Genomic DNA, 19971 nt, shown 5'->3' with positions numbered 1-19971 from the left:
CTTCCTGACACGACACACAATCTGCTTCTCTCCTCCACTGCATTCTCGTCCCTGCTATGAAAAGTTCCTTGCTCGTTTCTTTGGCCTTTTTTCCTAAAACATTTCACTTTGCTATGGAATGACTAACATTGAAAAAGTTCACTTGAGAGCATTCTCACTTTTCAGACACCTCTAGCTATACACATAATAATGATGTTGTGAAGTACACATTCACCATAATGTGTATTAATTTTAATTCATTAAACTCCAGTTATGGGCCACACAGAAGAACATAATGTGGTACCTGAGGTACCTACTGTAGGGATCTGCATTCTCAGCTGAGCTACACAACTGACTGGTCTTATGAAATGCAGGATAGGGCATGATACTGTCAATAAATTATGTGATCCTGAAAGTAAAGTTCGTATCATGATGTGCACTCACACACAAGGAAGAAAAAGTAGTCCATGCAAACTTAACATAGATATTTTCTAATTGTCAAAGAAACAGTTCTAGTCATGCTCACACTAGAAATAACATCTGAAGTTAAAGGTGACATTTCTAATGTTTGAAAAACGCCCAGAAGAAGGAGGGTGAGAGGGAGAAGATTTTAGGATAAGCTGGCACAGTGAATGTATCCTTGATCATGCGATGCAGTTGTGCAGCTTCCCTTCCACCTTGCAGTTGTGTCCAACTCATCCTCTACAAATAAGCCAGTGATGCATGTGGGGGAAGTGATTAAACAGTAGGAAATTGTTTTATTGGCCATCTTTCTTACAAGAATCTCTGCATTTAATATTCTTCATTCACTGTGATCTAAACCCAGAGCTGTTGTAAACTAACATTAGTCTATCACACTCGTGCAAGTTTGCAGAGCATCTGAGGATTTGATCTATAACTAAATTACAGAATCAAAGAAGTTTTCTAAGCCACAAAGTAGAGCACCACACTCTTCTGGTATAATTTTTGCCTGTGGCTTAATGTCCTGTTTAAGGAATGTCTCCCTTCACTGCAGCAACATATATTTAACTGCTTCACCTCAGTTTTGTTATCTGCCTCCTTGGCCCATTCTCCTGGGCTTCTCTTCAGTGTCACTGTTTGATATTAGTGGTGTTCTCACTTCACTGGCCACACTGTTTCTTTACTCTTGCCAGAAATTGGAATAGGGATGTGGAGATCAGGGACATGTGTTTAAGGCTAAGGTCAAGTGCAAAGTGAGTTTGGAGGCAGGAAATGAAGTCGAGGTATACTGAGGATCAGGAATCAACCAGAAGAGCTGGTTACTCTATCAAACCAAAGGACTGAGACAGAAACAGTGAAAAGTTAAGAGAGCTGCTGCCAAAAGTATGGATCAGAAAAACAGGGCAAATGTGGTCACATGTGAAGAAATATATTGTATGCGAGTGCTGAGAGGTAAGGAGAATTGTCAGAGGCAGAACTGGTGCTGGAGCAGCAAGAGATGGGGAGCAGGCTCAGGAGCTAAGAAGTCAGAAACAAGATGTAAGATCCAGATAGTGTGACCAGCAGCTTCTGATACGTCACTTTTCGTTGAAGATGGTCCTAGTTCTAAAGGATAATTTTCAAACTAGGTCCTACTATGCATACCCAGCCTGCAATATGTCCCAGTAAGAAGCAAGCACTCTGTTTACCTCCCAGGCTTGCTCTCTTCACTGCCTTACTCAGAGGCTGACTCAAGTCAACAATTTAAAGCTCTACCTTGCAGTTTCTGTCCTCTAGATGCCTGCTGTAACCTCCAGATCCAGACCCTGGCTGCCTCAGCCTTGCCAAATCTGTTTACACGCTCTGAGGGTGGAGCAGAGGATTAGGCTGTTCCCCTGAAAAGGTCCTCAGCGTCAGTTCTGGGATCCCACCTCCCCCATATTGCTAACCAGGGAAACAGGCTCCCCCAGATCCTCCTTTAGCAGGGTCCAGTTTACTGGACCCTTTGTCACCATGGTGAGTGACTGGTGCCTTACAGACTGACACTTCAAAACAGAGACAGGAAGAAAGATGGCAGGAAGGAGTATTGAAAGGCTAAAGGTAATGCCCTAACATAGAATCATTCTGGGAAAAATACTGCGATATTTTACTCTTGTCCCTCATTCTTCATCTGATGCTTATCTACTTTGGTTTTGAGTTATTCATGATGGAGCCTGTTTTTTCTTATACGGTTTGGGTTGGAAGGGACCTTAAAGATCATCTAGTTCCAGGGCCCCTGCCATGGGCAGGGACACCTCCCACTAGCCCAGGTTGCTCAAAGCCCCGTCCAACCTGGCCTTGAACACTGCCAGGGAGGGGGCAGCCACAGCTTCTCTGGGAAACCTGTGCCAGTGTCTGACCACACTCACTGTAAAAACTGTAAGGGTAGTGATATCATCTGATGTCAGAGAAAGCTACACTTTTACACAGCTCCTTCAACCACCATGGCTGCCCCTGGCTTTTTGTGCCCTATACAATGTTCAGTAGCAATTATGGTAACACAGTAAGCATATAAAAAGATGAAGGCAAAGAAGTCTTATTCTCCCATTTTTTTCCAGGTATATAGAGTACATTTGCCTACCCCTGGTTTCCCCTTTTGTGTGGAGGCATCTTCTAAGAATTCCCTAGTGACCACTGTGCCTTGGCACATTCAGTAGAGTCCCACTGAGAGCTGTGAGGAGTCTGGAGTATTCATGCACATTTTTGTGTCAGATCTGCCGTTGTTCTCCTTTCCTTCATATAGAGTCATTTAGCAGTGAATGAAAACAGCTGTCCCATTCCCCACATCTGTCTGCCTGATTTCAGCTGATGGGGCAGCTGGACTCTGGGTTTACAATTCTCAATAAGAGACACAGACAAACTTCAAACTAAACTTTCTTTGTATATAGTATTACTGAACAGATTTCCATATTACAAGGGATTACATACAAAATCTGAAGTTTAACTCTGAGTTAATCCAAACATAACTCAAATAAAAAGTGTCCCTATGTTTTGTTTTGAATAATGTGGTCTGAATTTAGTTGTCTTTTGATGGAAAAGCTGCCTCACTGGATGACAGGGAAAATGTGAACCCTTAAGAAGTCTTCTCTCAATTTCAATTTTCAAGAAATTTGTGTTACGTGCCTAAAATAACTTCAGTATTGCAAAGATTTCAAGAGGAAGAATCCCTACCCAGAGCTATCCCCTTCAGACAGAGTTGGGACCTCTGTTCACACCCCAAGTTTTCTTACAAAGACAAGAAACTTCTCCTACATTACTGATATTTTTAATGCCACTTACTTGCCCTCAGAGCTATAACTATTTATGCTGCCGTCAGTGGATTCTCGACTTGGCTGTCGAACCATACGACTTCTCATCTCTGCTGCCATTCCTGTCTCTGTGCTTCTCTGTATCGTGCTCTTTAGCTTCTTGTTGCCAGCCTCTGAAAGCAGAGAAAAGGAAGCGATAGTTAGAATGACAAGTTAGAGCAAAGCCTTTCCTTGCAGTTTCCCCCCAACAACAGTGATCTGACTTGACCATTACTATTTAATAATACAAATAGATTATTCTAATGGAAGAAGGAATTTCTTCAGTTGCAAACTGGCAATGGCTTCTCTATAAAACGGCTGCAACCTGAAGATCTTCATTAGGGCAAACTTTTAGAAATTATCTGTCTTATTAATAACCTTTACACAGTTGGAATGTAGACAGGATGACTGTGACAGGGTCTGCTAACTATATACTCAGTAAGGTCACCTTGTTAGTTAGGTTGGGTGACTACAAAAGAAGTTACAACTCTCACAGAAAAAAAAGAGAGGAAAAAATCCTTCATGCATTCCACAGAAAAATATTACGTACTAAAATAATAATATAAAAAATATAATAATGTGTTCTGACTCAGCAAAATCTTACTTTTCACAACAGAAATTCTTCAGAGTAAACAGTGAGCTTTACATAACTTCTGATCTCAGCACTTCCTAAGCAGAATTAACTCTTGGAGAATTTGTTTGGGAGATGATGGACTTCACAGTCTAGGCTTGTGACTTAACACTACAGAGTAATGTAAATCCTGTGAAATTGATTAAAAACTTGATCCATTTGGAAAAGCTTCCATCACACATTCTTTAAAATGCAATTTGAGTCCAGCCTGGAAGGTTTCATGTTACCCTTGAGCAAGAAGAGATATTCCAGTACTTCACAGGGGTTGTTATGGGCTTAAGGAGCAACAGCTGATCTACAATGAATTCTGCTGTCACATAGCAGAATTTATGCTTCTAGATGATGATAATTATTATCAAAACCCTTTAGCTGAAATACTTCCATCAAAGTCTCAATGTGATGTAATAGCATGTGTTGACTTCAAACTGTGTCTTGTTCTTTTTCATTTAATTCAGCCCATTCAATGGGTAGCATTACTTTCTCTCAGGAAGTAAATTTGACAGTTTCATATAAGTGCATGCAAAAACATGCTCCTGCATTTGCCCCTTCATTTCAGTGCTCCTTCATTTGCTCCCTCAAAGTCTGTACTTCCTCTTCACAGTCTGCTCAGAGAAGCATCTGAAAAAATGTTTCTTCCATCTCCACCTGTTGAAAAATTTTTCACCTTCCTGTTTCACATGGACATAGTTGATATTTGAAGATGACAGATCTGAACCATTCTTCACATAAAAGTTACAGCTTTGGTAGCCCCTGCATGGCCCACCCATTGCTCAGGGTGTTTGAACATGCTGTGGAGAATAGCTGGCCCTTGCTCTTTGGGTCTGCAGAGCTCATGGAGGGCAAGGAGAAATCACATGACAGAGCAGCTCCCTAGAGCAGCTCCCTCTCCCCTGAGTTATCACAGTAACCTCTTTGGATCTAGCAGAGAGACAGCAAGGATGGTCAAAGTGAAAAAGAAAGAAATCACATATTGGGCTTAGAGGAGACATCGCCACAGCAAAAGGGGGCTGTGGTTTTTCTCTTAAGCCTTCTGGACCAAGGGTTGTTCACCTGTGGCCACCCAGAAGCAAAGACACAAATGCCGCTGAGTGGAAGAAATCAGCTATGTCCATAGGTCCTTTACTCCCTTCCAAGGGCAACACCTCTGAGATTTTGCTGTGGACCACTGCACCTCATCCAAATTCCCAGACCTTGGTCAGCTGAAAACACATTATTCAGTGCTACTAAATGAGAGGTAGAGTAGGCTAGACAGGGCACACCAGACAGAACACACATCACTCTTAGATGGTGCAGGTGGCTGTGGAAGGTATTTGCTGGAACTTCGTGACTCCGTATGTAGAAAAATCAAATGCTACATTTTAGACCTCAGCTTTATCTTAAAAATAGATGGTGTGTCCAGCATATCAACGTTGAAAGGTAAGCTGAGCATCAAAAGTGAATCAGAAGGCAGCCTAGGAAGTATAACTCACATGCAGAGCCCTACACCAAAGCAGGATTCTCACATTTTCAGTAGCTATGCATTTGCCACCCATATTGTTTTGTGCCTCCCTGTCTTGATGGGACCTGTCTGAAAGTGACTCTGTTTCTATTTGTTCCTACAAAGCAGGTAAGATTATGTGGTTCACCCTCTGCCTTCTTTTCTGGAGGCAGACAGATCAGGCAGCATGACTGGAAGGATATAATATGATAGAGCCTGAAACATGGGCAGCTGAGTAGGGGTTGCCTGTGAGTATTCACAGCTCAGGAAACAGGAGTGATAAGACACTAAAGGCAGCTACAAGATCATCATGACCTTGCCATGTTGCTCTGGACCACCTGGACAACATGGTGGATGCTGAAATATAGGTATTAGAGCCAGGCTGTTGGGAAAGCATAATGAAGAGCATATTCATTGAAATAATCACTGTAAAAAAAAAAATCTATTGACTAAATTACAGAAATTTAGATTTTAGCTTTGAGCCACAGTAGAGATTGAAAATAGCAAGTGGGTTTTTTTGAAAGAGTAATTTTACATTATCATGGATAATACCCATGTTGCTGCTTGAACATACTTCTTGCTTCACAGATTTTAAATGCACAGACCTTGAAGTAGGGATCCTCATGCATAGCCATAAGCAAGTCCAAAACCTTGTCTTGCTGAGCTGCAAATCCAAGACTGCCTTTTTATGAATATTTTTCAAGTCACTGCTCTCTGTCTTACCGTGATAGACTCCACTTATTTTTTTTTTCTTGTCAAAATTTTTTTTCAGGTTGAAAATGCAAAAAAATTCTTTTGCCTCCTCTTGCAACTGCTACTAATATCCACAATTTTTACTTGGAAAAGAGTCCTCCTTCATATTTCATTTTATAACCTCAGTCTTAATATTCTTCAGTACAATCAGAAATTCAACATAAAAATAATCTAAGGCAGAATGGTAAAATACATCAAGATTTTTACGGCGTTAAGGGAATTGCTTTTGCCCATGACTAAGAACCAAATCACACGTTGCACAGATTTTGTAAGTTTCAACCTTGGCCAGTTATGCATATAATATTTTTTTGGTCCACTTATAGCCCAAAAAGTAACGAGGACAATTTATCTTGGTGTACTCCTGTAAACTTCTCAGCAAAACTTAGTTCTGCAAGGGAGGAAGGTAGTTAGCATACAGCTGAGTTGGGAACTGCTGTTATTTCTAAAGGTGTTCCAGTAACGTGAGGTCACTCTGGGGTACAACTTCCAGTCCTGCTTTGAATGCACAATGAAACACATGATCTGAACAACTACCAGTGTTTCTCCTGCTCTTGAGAATGTTTTTATTTTTAAAAAAAGTTTCATTTTTATCTTGTATTTGTTTTAATCTAGCCATTCTGTACGTACCTTTGGAAATTTATCTTTAAGTGAACAGTACAAGTTCATAAAATATTTAAGTTCAATATCTGTGCTATGATATATTGAGAAGATTTTCTACTCGTCTGGATATCTATTGCAGAGTGCTTTATCCTGCTCCTGACTTTTATTATTTTGATATGTCCAATTAAATTTTATGTTACAGTTATTTCCCTGCACTGTGTAAATTACACTATATTCATTGTGCAGACTGAAGATAAACTGTCTCTATACTGAATACCATCTAGGGGCAAAATTTACTCCAAAATGGTCTGCATGCTTCTGTCTGCTGTGTCAATTGTGTAAGGCTTTCTGCGTGCAGAAATGCAGATTGATGTGCTTAAATTGCATGTAAACACAAAGTCTGATAGGTACAAGTTAGAGAAAAACTATTACAGAGCAATTATAATTAACATTTTTGCAGCTTTAATAATTGATGCAAAAAGATCATAAAGCAGTCATCTGCAGCTACAAAATAAACACAGCTTGTAAACATTCTGCGATTCATCAACAGCCTTGTTGCAGCACTCCTGCTACAACACACTGATGTGTGTGTGCGCAATGTGCTATTTCAGTCTACCTGTTATAAATAGAGCCTATACTGATTCCTTTCTGGTCTGACAAGAAACTGGTACCTTATTTTGGTTTTCTCAGACAAAAGTAAATTAATAGAGATCCTAATCTAAGTAACGATGAAGAGCAAAAAGCAAGCTTATTAGTGTATGCACTATTTTACATTTGCAACAAATATCAATGCAATTGATGTGTCCCCAATTTCGGTGCTTTCTAATCACTTTCAACTATAGCAGTCAGGAGCAAAACACTATTGACAACAGAATTATATTAGTGAGAAAGGGTCAGTGATAGTCTCTATACAGAATTATGATGGCCTACTACAGGTATCTCAAGGCTAGCTTTACGTTAAAGACATCCAATGCAGAGGATAATTCTAGGACAAGCAGCCCAAAATGACTTGTATCCATGACTGTCCTTAGAAAAGGCATGACTGCACATGGCATTACCGTTGGCCTGACTTGTCCTCTGGGGTCCATGTGGTGCCTTGAGGCAATTACTTCGTTTTGCTCGTTTCAGTATAGTAGCTCTGAAATAGCAGGAGGAGCTGTACCACGACATGCTGCAGTAAAGCTTTTATCCTGGGATGCCCAGGTGTGTATTCCATGCCATGGGACATGGCTAAGGGACATAAAGGAATAGGCAAGGACACAAGCCTGGTGACTTAGTCAATAGGACAGTCTTAAGAGACCTTTGTAGGGCAGAAGACAACAATTCTGACACGGTCTTCTAAGTACTGCCTATAGGGAGAGGTGCCTTTGGTGAGCATTGCCCAGAATCAAACCTGAGGGCAACTAGTTGATTAGCACCAGAACCAAAAGCAAACTTGTACACATGCAGCACCTGGGTATGTGACATGGAAAATTCGTAACTAGTTCAAAAGAATGCTCCCGAGAACAAAGAATACATCACTGCTAACTCCACTAATGAAAGGGGTAATAAGAAGGGTACTAATACTCAATGTCATTGCACGACTCAAGGGCAAATTATTCAGAGTATCAAGCATGCTCATCCATCCAAAGAAAGCCTAAAAGGACTACAGTTCCAAGCCAGCTCTGACTGAAACCTGGCAGGACTGTGACCATATTGTTGGTTTGTGCATTGCCTGTGTGAGACACCAAGAAGATTATGCCAACTGGAATAGTAAGGGTCACCCTCAATTCAGAGAACTATAAAAAGAAAAGCCAAGGGGCACATTTCCTTCTGGTCCTTTCTGGTATGTTACTGATTTTACAACCTCAAATTTAGCTGCTTGGAGACCTGCTGAGTTACAAATCTGCAGCATCCCACTCACTCTGCATGTAGGACTTTTAAACAACAACAAAATATATTTACACATGAATTGATAAAGTGCCCCTTGGCTTACAGTCCTAAAACAGAGAGAGAAAAGAAGAAATAATTCAAACAGTGTTTGTTCTTTTACATGTGTACATCTCTGACATGAATTCACCAGTAGATTGATCTCAAAGATTGAAAGTACACAGTGACTATGAACAACAGATAAACAGTAAAAAATATGACATTAAATACAAATGTTTCCTAGACATTATATCCTGCAATACTCCACTGTATTTGCCATTCTGTGTATTCTGCTAGTCTCTCCTGAATATATAATGCAGTTTATAAAAAGACATGTGAAATATTTCAATAATGATTTCAATACTGATTTCAATGGTTCCTCTAGCTATTACACAATATATTCAAAGATAGGAGAATGATGTTTATATTCTGTGGTGTTAGATCCTGAGGTTTAAAGTCCAAATATAAACTGTCATATACTTCTTCCCATTTCTATTTATTAAAACAAATCCACAAATAACATTTATGCTATTATAAATAACAAAACCTTCTGGAAAGAATATTCACCTTTCCAGCTGGGATAATTTATCAAGATGAATCTTTTTATCAGGAATTTTGAAATAACTGTATCTCACAACTATATTTATAAATTCACATATTCAACTGGCAAACCAATTTCATTCCCAATAAATATTTTCAGATTATACAAAAATATAATACAATTAATTAGTCCACTAATATACACAGTATCTTCTGACATATTTAGAGACAAAGGAACAAGAAGTACCAGTCCTAACAAAAGGAGACCACTGAAATGCTGTTAACAGTTATATTAATGCTTTGATGGCATTTTAGTCAGTGTGCTGCAGAATCTCAGCTTTTGACTGTGTTATTCACTGAAAAACAACCTTGCAAACTCAGACTCCTAACAGTTTACACTCTAGACTTCAAAGGAAATTAACTTTACTTATCCAACAGCTTCTGCTGACTTTTGTGAAGCTGAAGTAGTAGTACTTTGAGAACAAATGACAGGAACTGCTTAAGGTCCGTGCTCAAAACAAAAGTAAACAAGAACCTGAAAATCAGGCCATTATTTACTACCTGGCAGTGGCCTCAAAACTTTGAACAACTGCTTTTACAGATCCTTAAGAAAAGATGGTCTTAGGCATATTTACTGAAAAAAATAAAGAAAAAAAAAGCATGCGGTTTTGTATGATTATCCTGACACATATGATTTTTCCCATATCAGGGAAGAAAACCTGTGTCTAACCAGGACACATGTATCTTAAGGAAAAGCAAAGGTATCTAGTTGGAAAAAGTCCAGTTATAGCATCTGAAATTACTAGTAGTTTTTGTCCAGAGACTTACATTGATAGTTTTGTCCACATACTTGCAATAAAGTGAAATAAGCCACTGTGTCAGCCAAAATGAGGCAGTCAGTGATGATGTATGCTAAGAAGTTTTTACTGCTGGGATTGCACTAAACACACTTTATAAACATACAGAAATAACAGCATCTTAAGTACCTTGTTCACACATATGCAAAAAGCTGTATAAAAGCAAAATATGTCAATGAAAGTGATAACAGGTATATGCGACTAGTTCTTCAACTCCTAAAGCCTATTTCAGTGAAATTCAATTAGTAACACACCAAAGTCATGTTTTCAACAAATTATTTACTATACAAACAGTTTATAAAATTTCAAGCACTCACTTTCTCATATATTCTTGGCTTTGTTAGACTGGAGGAGAAAGCAAGACAGCATGAAATAAGAAGCTCAAAAGAGCTGTTTGCACTTCCAACAGTAACACTTTTAGAGCAAAACATAGCTCTATTTTGTTTATTACCAAGCCCAAGATTGTTTATTACCAGACAACCCTTAGAAGAGAACTGCCATATGGTACAGAGATAATACTTGTCCGCTAAAAGGGTGGTAGGACACAGCTCCCAGTTAATACAGGAGAGGAAAACAAAATTGTAATGCAGAAGAAAGTAGGAGATTCTACAGATAAACTAAACCAACATATTATTTCCTTAAGAATTTAAACATATTTAAGTAATCACATGATGCCTTTTGGTTCTAGGTAGCCATTACAATTTTAATAAATTTGAGACTTTTTAAAATATGAGTCTTCACAATTACAAATACTTCAGTATGTATTATTAAAAAAAATGACAGTATGGTTACTAAAAGACAATGCTTTACAAGATGGTATCACCAATAATTTATAAGACATCCCTGATAAAATTTGTAAGATATCCCTAATAAAAAAATTTACTATTGCTATGTGTCTTCAAAAATTTTCCTGAAAACTATGTGAAGTACATAATGGCAACCCAAAGTCTAATTCTTTTAATAACTTCCATAAAAACTGTAAATTAAAACACTGTCAAAACCACTGGTGCCAAAGCATCTTCTAGTAAAGAGATGTTACATGCCTTTTTGTACAGTTGAAAAGTTTCCGAACAATAACTCAACCCTAATTTGACTGTATGGCATACTAATCAGGAGATAATACAGCTTCAGGAACAGTCCCCTCCTTTTTCTCACTACAATTAACATCCTCTGAATTGATCTGAGTATGCTGTACCTTTTCTGTAGTTCGATTTGTTCAGACTGCAACTTTCAAGCCCTTCAAGTTTAATTTTACCACTACCAGCACCTCCCAGGTGGGTATAACATATCCCTTTAAAAATGTTACTAACCTGCCTTTAGAGATCATTTCTGGTGTATCAGATCAATGGAGTATCACACTGACAGAGGTTTTTCTTTAGTGACTGTAGCATTGCAAAGTTATAACCCCAGACTAACACACACTGCTAAATCAGTCTAGTAAGTAGGCTCATCACAGTAACACACAGAAAATACAGACTTACCTCTGGTTTAAGCAAAATTAAACATCGGCTATGATATAATCCTTAGCAAGCAGCTGGCACCTAAAGCAGCCTCACCTTTGTTTAAATATCTCGTGCTGTTTCTGGGTAGAATAAATCTCCGGGGTCCTGGTGTTGCTTCTCCCTCGTTCTCCTGTAACCACTTGGCACCGCAGCACTGCGAGGAATGATCAAGTTGCTTCACTCACAAGTTCCTTTTACAACTGTGATTACATTATAGGGCCTTGCAGTGAAAAAAAGTACTGAACTACCTGCCAGCTAGCACTTCATAATATATTGCCGAAAGGTTAAAAAATTCAGTCAGCAGTGTATTTTCTAGTGATGTGCAAGTAGAGAAGAGCACAAAATATTCTTGGCAACCTTGGTCGATGTATTTTTTTTTTTTTAACGCTGCTGTTCAGAACTGGATGAGGAGTCAGATAAACCCAGAAACACATTTCTCTGTATTGATGATTTTGACTCATTCTGCATGAATTTTGGTATAAAACCACCTGAAAGATTACAAAGCTGAGAAAGCATCAAATTAGCATTAAATACTAAATTACAGTTACACTAGAGCGAAGTCTTAATGATATTAATGTCTTAGAGGGACTTGAGAACAGCGGAATTAAAGTTTCACTGCCTCCTAAATACCTATGTGCATTTTGAGAACAGACCTTAATTTTTTAATTACTCCCTTCATCTTTAAACTTCATTTTGAGGAAACAGACCTTGCCATACCATTGTTTCCATGTCAAATTGTTCACTTTTTCTGATACTCTATTCCAAAAATGTAATATGCCTTCCTCTTGCCATTATTTAAGAATCAAATGATTTAACACACCTTTATTAAGTTGGCATTCAAGCACTGTAGGGACAGATATGCTTTTCTCACTCTTTCACAAAGAAAGGAGTTACCCAACTTAATGTACATAGTGAATTTGGATATCAGGTTGCTTAAAGATAGAAAGGAGAAAGGAAAAGACTCAGCATTTGTCAAGCAAAAAGTAGAAAACTATTTTAAAAAGAATTAAAATGGGAAAAAATGAAAAATATGCATGCAATAATTTATCTCTAGTGGATCTTCAAATTATGGTTTAGTTCAGATTATTTAAAGCACTGCAAAATGATTAATGAGAAAAATGTCACAAATGATACTGCGCATTTCAACTAATCAACATATAACAGGACTTATGATTGCAAACACTGTATAGGTGACTAAAAAATTTAAAATCCTCCACAGCAGGGATGCAGTATACATGTCATACCCATGCAGAAATGTCCACCTATTTTCATTGCAAAGACACAGATTTCCTATACAGTACAATGGTTAAAGTAATCTGTATCTCCTTGCTCTGCAGCACACATTTAGAAATGATGCTTGGAACACCACAGCGAGCGTGGCTTACCACCATTTGAAAAACATATAGTTGTAGGGTACACAATTCTCTCGTGATGTATGTTAAAAAATTAAAAAGCAAAATGCAGTTAAATGGAAAAATTTCCAAAGATCAGTACAATGCCATGGTAGGAATAAAATGCTGATGTTGGCAGCTGCTAATGTGTGCACGTCACCCTCCTGAGACAGGCCTTTAGCGTGTGCATGGTAGAGGCTTCGAGACCAGACTGCCACGTTGAGCAGTTTTACAGAAAGCTCTGCACTTATGTCAAGTGTAAGAAGTTCCCTCCCACGCAGGCTTCTGCTCAGGGAAGCTCAACAGAGGTTTAAAGTTTAAATGAAAAACCTAGGGAGGGAACGCTTTCATGCCATAGGCTACCAGAAAGTCCCCACTTCAGTCACAGCCTTTCCTCTTTTATGCTCCTTCTTCTAGTCCCAGGAAAAATTATTCCTTCTTACTTGTAAAAAAAATTAAATTCTATGGATACAAAAAAAAAATAAATTTGTATGATCAACCCCCCTTTTCAGGATTATAACTGTTTGATCTGCTCTTCTGGATCTGTAACAGAAAGGCTGACCAAAATCTTGGCTTGTTTGTTCACCACTGCAGGAAGAGTGAGTTCAAGCTTCTCTGCATCCTCAAATATTGGCCTTGGACTCTCTTCGGAGTATATTTTTCTGGGAAGCCTCCAACATACCACACCTTAAAACAAACTTTCATTTAAACTTTCTACATTCCTAAACACAAATTTACATGTTGTTTTTGCAACCGTGTTTGCACTCTTGTACCTTATATCACCATCAGTGATCTCACAGAAGTTTCAGCTATAATAAAATACAGCCATGCTCTTCTTCAGCCAAAGTACCTATGCTAATGTTTATTTTGCTTCTGAATTTCTTTTTTAAATGTGACTGTATAAAGTCCCAAACCAGCTATGTTGCGATGACATACAGACCTCTCTCTCACATTTGAGGCTGCCAGAAGGGAGGCTAAAAACTCAGGAGAGACCCCTTCTTTTGGTCAGCTAGAGTTCAAATCCACTTAATGGCGCTCCTGGTGCAAAATTTGTCTTTCTAATCAGCCTTTTATTCACAGTAGTAGTTAAGTAAGTGGTGAGTACAACAGTCTCTGAATGTTTCCGTTTTAAACAGCTGTTTGTGGCATTATGTTCAAACTAGGTTACTCAGTTACAGCAGTCAGTATGTAAAAACACCTACGGACTTGGGCAGTAGATCTGTGCTAGATAAACATGGCATATCTGTAAGATATAATTGTTCACTTTGTGTTTACATTATTGAAAGTGGACAACTGTACACAAAGACTCCGTTTAGAGACAGATCGTTCAGCCAAACTTCCTAAATGAATGCTCCAGCATAACTCTGCTATGAAATCCTAAGGTTTGCATCCAGTATTGTTGGTTTATGTCCATTATCAAATATGCCCTTAAGAAACCTCCATTGACAAGATGTAAAGGTTGAGCTGTGCTGCAGACTGACACCAGCACAAAACATTGCCACAGCATCAGTATTGCTTTGATTACTGGGCAAGGTAGGGAGAGATGTGAGATAGCAGGATTTTCTGTTACATCTTGCCTTTTGCCATTAAAAATGAATCCAGGTTATTTTTGCAAGTCCCTATGGCTGCCTATTTCTCATTCTCCTCAACTCTCTTTTCTGGGACGCAAACCTTGCTTAGTGAGGAAGTACTTGCCTTTCTCAAAGGCAAAGCAGATAAGACAACAGTCAACAGACACTAAGCAGAAAGAGTAGTATTGATACAGGAAGAGTTCTGTGTTTTCTCCAGTAAATTATGCCAAATTTTTATTACAAAGCAAGATTTCTTTATTGTGACTCTTGGCTTCTTAGATTATAGATTTCTCATATAATTAATCTGTTACAAACATGGTAAAAAGCTAAGAAAAATATAAGCACAAAGGAGAATTAGCCATTATAAATTAATGCTTGAGAGCATCTGAATTAGAGCCAATAAATATAAGCAGACAGTGAGTGTTTATCAAAGTGTAAAGCCCTTTCAAACACAAGGCAGGGTGAGATTGAAAAAGAAAATGAAACTGTACTAATACAGCCCATCTCTATAGAAAAAAACCCCTCCTTCCCAAACTTCTAGTTATTTCTGAAGTGAAAACACTTCAGAACCACTGCCAACTAAAACACAGGGTTATTTGAAGTACAGTTTTTAATGCAATGGTGCAGGCATATTAGTAAGTTTGATGATCAAATGCACTTGAACTAATATCTACAAATGTTGCTCCATATATGCTAATAACAGACACTACAGCACAATACGAAGCTAATTGTAACACTTCTGAACTATTTAACAAGCCATTTTCCTCTTTCTATATCATCCAAAAGCAGAGGCTAAGATTGAGCATTAAATTTTCTTGCTGATTTGATACAGAGGGCACTGGCAAACCTATCACAGATGAAGAGATGACAAGCATTTTAAAATAAACTGGAAAACAAAAATTGCATATGAATATCGCCACTCAAGAAAATGAGAAGGGGTAGGAGAAAATCAAACATCTTGGTATGAAGGGAAACTTTCAAATCTACATCATAAACACAAAGATGAAAATCCTCAATAATCAATCAGCCAGTCTGAACCACAGATTTCAAAATCTGAATTTACTTGCAGATAGCTTATAGAAAGATGGCTCCCCAGAGTACGGGCACAAAATGAAAATAAAGTAAGCAAACCTCATTTTCATGGTCCTAGGCTTACTATTGGTTAAACAGAAACTTGCCTTTTACAGTAATATTATTCTTTATCTCAGCATAGAATAACTCAGGCCAAGTAGTACTACATCCTTCCAGGGATTTCAATATATATTAGCTCATGGATGAAGATCATAAAACACAAAAGTAAAACAAACTTGCCTTTCATAGCAGGATTACACCATGGTGCTTGAATCTTGCAGAGCTAATGGCTTGAAGGTCAGACTCTTTGGAACAGATGCACTAATCTCTTATTATCTGTATATTACACAAATTATTTCATACCCCATTTTTTTCTTGGAACTGACAGATCAAGCCCTATTTGATGCTCAGGATTACTATGATCATTAATGAGAGTGCTTCTTTTTGGGTGTGTTCACCGTGTGAGAGGTTAGCTGTTTTGAGTACAGGTTGCTATAAAAATAGCAATGGCCAGTTAAGTGGAAAGGAAAAATAAGACATGTAAATTCTATGCAATAAGATGTCGTCAAAATAAGGATTAAACATAATCCATGCACAGAAAAAAATAATGCTATATACAATATAAATCAAAATAAAGGTAAAACTTAAGATCAAATCATGATCTTGCTCTGTTATTATGAAATACTTTTTAAGGAAACATGCAACTCTGTTATTGTAGCCTCTGTAATATATCAGATTTCAAAACTCCACTGGAGAGAAAACAACAAATAAGAAAATGTTCATAAACCCTGGCTCACTTATGTTAAATTGATATTACTACCCTCCTGATGTTCCTGAATGTGTAAATGTCCTGAATGGACATAATAAAACTAGCTAATTGGCAGGCAACTTCTAATAAAATAATAATGAAAGATGACATCAAGAACATGCAAATAATCACAAAAGTTTGTAAAGCTCCTTGGTAAATTAAATGATAGAGCTACTCCTAGAAAAAGAAACAATATAGAAGTGACATTGAATAAGCTTAAGTAACATACATAGTTACTGTAATAATTTTTTTAGAGCCTTTAAATAATAATGATTATATGTTATTAATACACCATTTTGAAACTATGAAAAATATCAAAACTAGTTTGTTGGGTATTAGAAACAGGATATTTTTGAAAAGGAGACTGCAATCACAGGATTTACCCTATTCATTAGTGATGCGACACTTTAAAATATGCAATGAAGACAATCTCCAATTCCTTTTGAAGCACATTTTGATGTGCATTTCAGTGGCAATAGGGGCCAATGACATCAAAAGATAACTCAAATCTGAAAATTATTTTACCTTCTAATTCTTTCATACAATGTGCCTGATTGCACACAGTTTCCAAAATAATATATATTTATTCACAGTATCTCCTATTTTCCTCAGCTTTAAATACATGTATTTACTTTGTAACAAAAAAATAGAGGTAAACCGAAGGCATTTCTCTCAAGTAAAGAACATCCAATATATCATCAGAAAAATTTCTTACAATAATTTATGTTTTCTTGCACAGAAAATTTTAACTAAAAGCAATGTTTCTAACTGTTGATTGGACACCATTGTCCAGTGGTGGTCTTTCTCTGAAGACTGCATTATGTGTATGCCAAGTTGGGAAAGAGAAAGATGCACAATGAATACCAAAATGTCTTCAAACACCTTAACTTTTCTATACATTTTACCATCATCTTCAGAGGGACTTTGGGGTACACAGGCTCATCAGCTATATCAAACTAAATATAAAAGCATGGGTAATTTAAAACAAATCCAAAGTGCATAGTCCTACTGAGTATTTTATTTTCCTCTATATCTGGAAGAAGTGGAGTTTTTATGTCTTACATGCTCATTCACAAAAGCACACAGAATTTTCACCAAGGTCCAAGTTCATCATGTGTAGATAGATCTCCATGGGACTACTCCCTGTGAAACATACATAGGATTGGACCTCATTCTCAGCTGGATACTTAATGCATCATATTTACATAAAACTTTCAATGTTTTTGTAATGTAACAATATGGTATTTCAACAGTGAGGAAAATAATGCACTTCAGAAACCAAAAATAAAATCCTGTTCCAGCACAGTGGTGCCTGAAAATCAGAAATAATGAGAAGTACCTAGCTACTAGTATATGATTTATGTAAAATAGTATTATATTTTTAATATAACTCACAATCCACGAGTTTATAATCTGTTCTATTCATCCCAACAAACCAGTAATAAATATAAACCAACACAGAATCAGGGTGAAATTCTTATCTTCTTTTCTTTAGATTTACATAGGAAAAGGAGAACATATGGCACACACTTAAGTGATCTCTTATCATGCCATCTTCCTATTCAGCAAGGCAGGTAATAACAGTATTTTCAGGTATTTTGTAAAGATAACTTACGACAACGATAAGCTATTATTACGATGGAAAATCTAGCAAACTGAATGAAAAGATCTTGTTACAGAGAGTTCATTCTTGTGCCACCAAGCAAGATAACAAATGTCACCACACTATGTTCTGAGGTACAAAACGTGAGCTGAAAGAATGGTCAGTAGGATGTAAGTATAAACATACACATTTTCAAGGCTACCTGGTGATAGATGAATCTATTTGCAATTATTTTAATTTAGTTAATGACCTGTCCACATATCTTGTGCATTTCTTCACAGTTCAACTGAGTTTATCAGATTAAAAGATTTCAGGGATTTTCTTACAGTGAAGTCCTAACTCAGCCTGTGGTCAACATACGTTTTATAATATCACTAAAATATGTCAGGTGATCAGCTACTACCACTTGTTCATTTAGCTAATTTTACACAGCAGAGAATAATCTATTGTATTAACCTGTAACCTTTAAAGCAAGTCCTTCCTTGTAGAGTATTTAACTGAAATCCCCTAAATTGAAACACTCTCATTAGGAGGACACAAGAAATGAAGATGCTAAAGGAAGCCAAGGATGAATGTATGCATGACCCACATTATATCTCAGCAGCATAGAGGTGAGTCTTACTTTAACATGTTGTGGGGATCAAACATTATATTGCTTTCCACCATCAATTCTCATTTCAAGAAAGCTGACACTGTCCTAGTTCGTACTGTAAACATTATTAAACATGTTTAATATGTAAGTGATATTTAGACATATTTTAATGTATGGGCATTTAAGGTCACGTGGAATATTTGCTTAAAACGATACCCCTAACTAAAGATTACACACACGTGCTCACACATATACATGCACGCACTCTGGGCTGTTTCTTTTCCAGCACCATTTCAATGAGATTACTATGTCTCTTATAATGTGCTCCTAGGTACTTTAAACAGTTACAAATATTTTTTAATCTGTTAATTACAGTCATAAATTTTTAGAAAGTCTTGGCTCTTCTTCAGACTGTGAGATTTTCAGTAGGTCACTTTGAGTCTTGAAGTTTGCTCTTCATTAAAATGGGACAATGGCACTTACCGTTCCTTTATAAAATGCTTTAACGTCTGTGACTGCCAACAACGCAAAGAACAAAAAACCATCAATACTATTAAAGAGGTCTGACATGAACTATAAAAGTCAGAACATAAATTAAGAGAGCATAAAATAAATTGCACTACAAAGTGAAGTTCAACAGTACATGTTTACATAGTAGCCATAGAAGTTCTTTCTCGGTCTGGGATTCCAAAATGATTGCTATAATGCTACTGCAACTCTGAACAGGATAGAAAACTTTGGACGACAAACAGAAAAAAACAATCTGCAAAAGGTCATCCATTTATTCTACAAAACAGTCTTACCAGGTTACCAAATTCTTAAGCTTTGAAATCAATAGTTTTCAGCACCAAGCTCTCAAGAGCAATTGATTTCTTAAAATTAAGCATACTGCACCAATAAATAGAACTTCTTATGCATAAAGAGAAACTACCCGTGCATGTAACATGCTGACTAGCATGCCTGTAAGAAGAAGGAAGGTCTTTAAGTTAAAAAGTAATGTTGTAATGCATCAAGGTTCACTTCTCAATTTTGCAACTTCATTTCATTCACAGTACAAAACACTGATGGTCCTACTTTCTCTGTGGCACATGGCTCCTGTTGTAAGTATTGACAATATTGTAGTGATAGGTACCACATAAACACAGGTGAAGAGTAAAAGATGAGAAGAAAGTCAGGAGATAGCATATCTGTCAGCTTAAACTGACATTATTCAGCCCTCCTTTTGGGACCAATCATTGATCCAACTGGACATTTGATTTGCCTCACTGTTTCTTTTCCTCACTTTTAACTCAACTGAAGTTCATGTTGTCCAAATATTTTTGCTCTTTTAGCACCAGACTATTTGCAATTATATGTGAAAAGTAATATTAATACAATAGTAAAAAAGCATAGTATGAACAAAAGCATTAACATGTAAAAGTC

At 37.3% G+C, this 19971-nt stretch overlaps 1 protein-coding gene across 50 annotated transcripts in view; it reads right to left on the bottom strand.

Annotated features, from left to right (window-relative positions):
• Positions 1-19971, bottom strand: part of RIMS1 (regulating synaptic membrane exocytosis 1) — a 218997-nt gene that overhangs the window by 8342 nt on the left and 190684 nt on the right. For all 50 annotated transcript variants that reach the window (XM_026846012.1, XM_026846039.1, XM_026846020.1 and 47 more), the window contains one exon: positions 3238-3379. In XM_026846012.1, coding sequence (XP_026701813.1) covers positions 3238-3379 — 142 coding nt within the window. The remainder of the gene's footprint in view (positions 1-3237; positions 3380-19971) is intronic.

This window comes from Athene cunicularia (assembly GCF_003259725.1).
Source record: "Athene cunicularia isolate RWA chromosome 3 unlocalized genomic scaffold, athCun1 chr3_part1, whole genome shotgun sequence".
NCBI classification, from domain to species: domain Eukaryota; kingdom Metazoa; phylum Chordata; class Aves; order Strigiformes; family Strigidae; genus Athene; species Athene cunicularia.
Note: the sequence above shows the minus strand (reverse complement) of the source record. Positions and strands in the feature narration are given on the sequence as shown.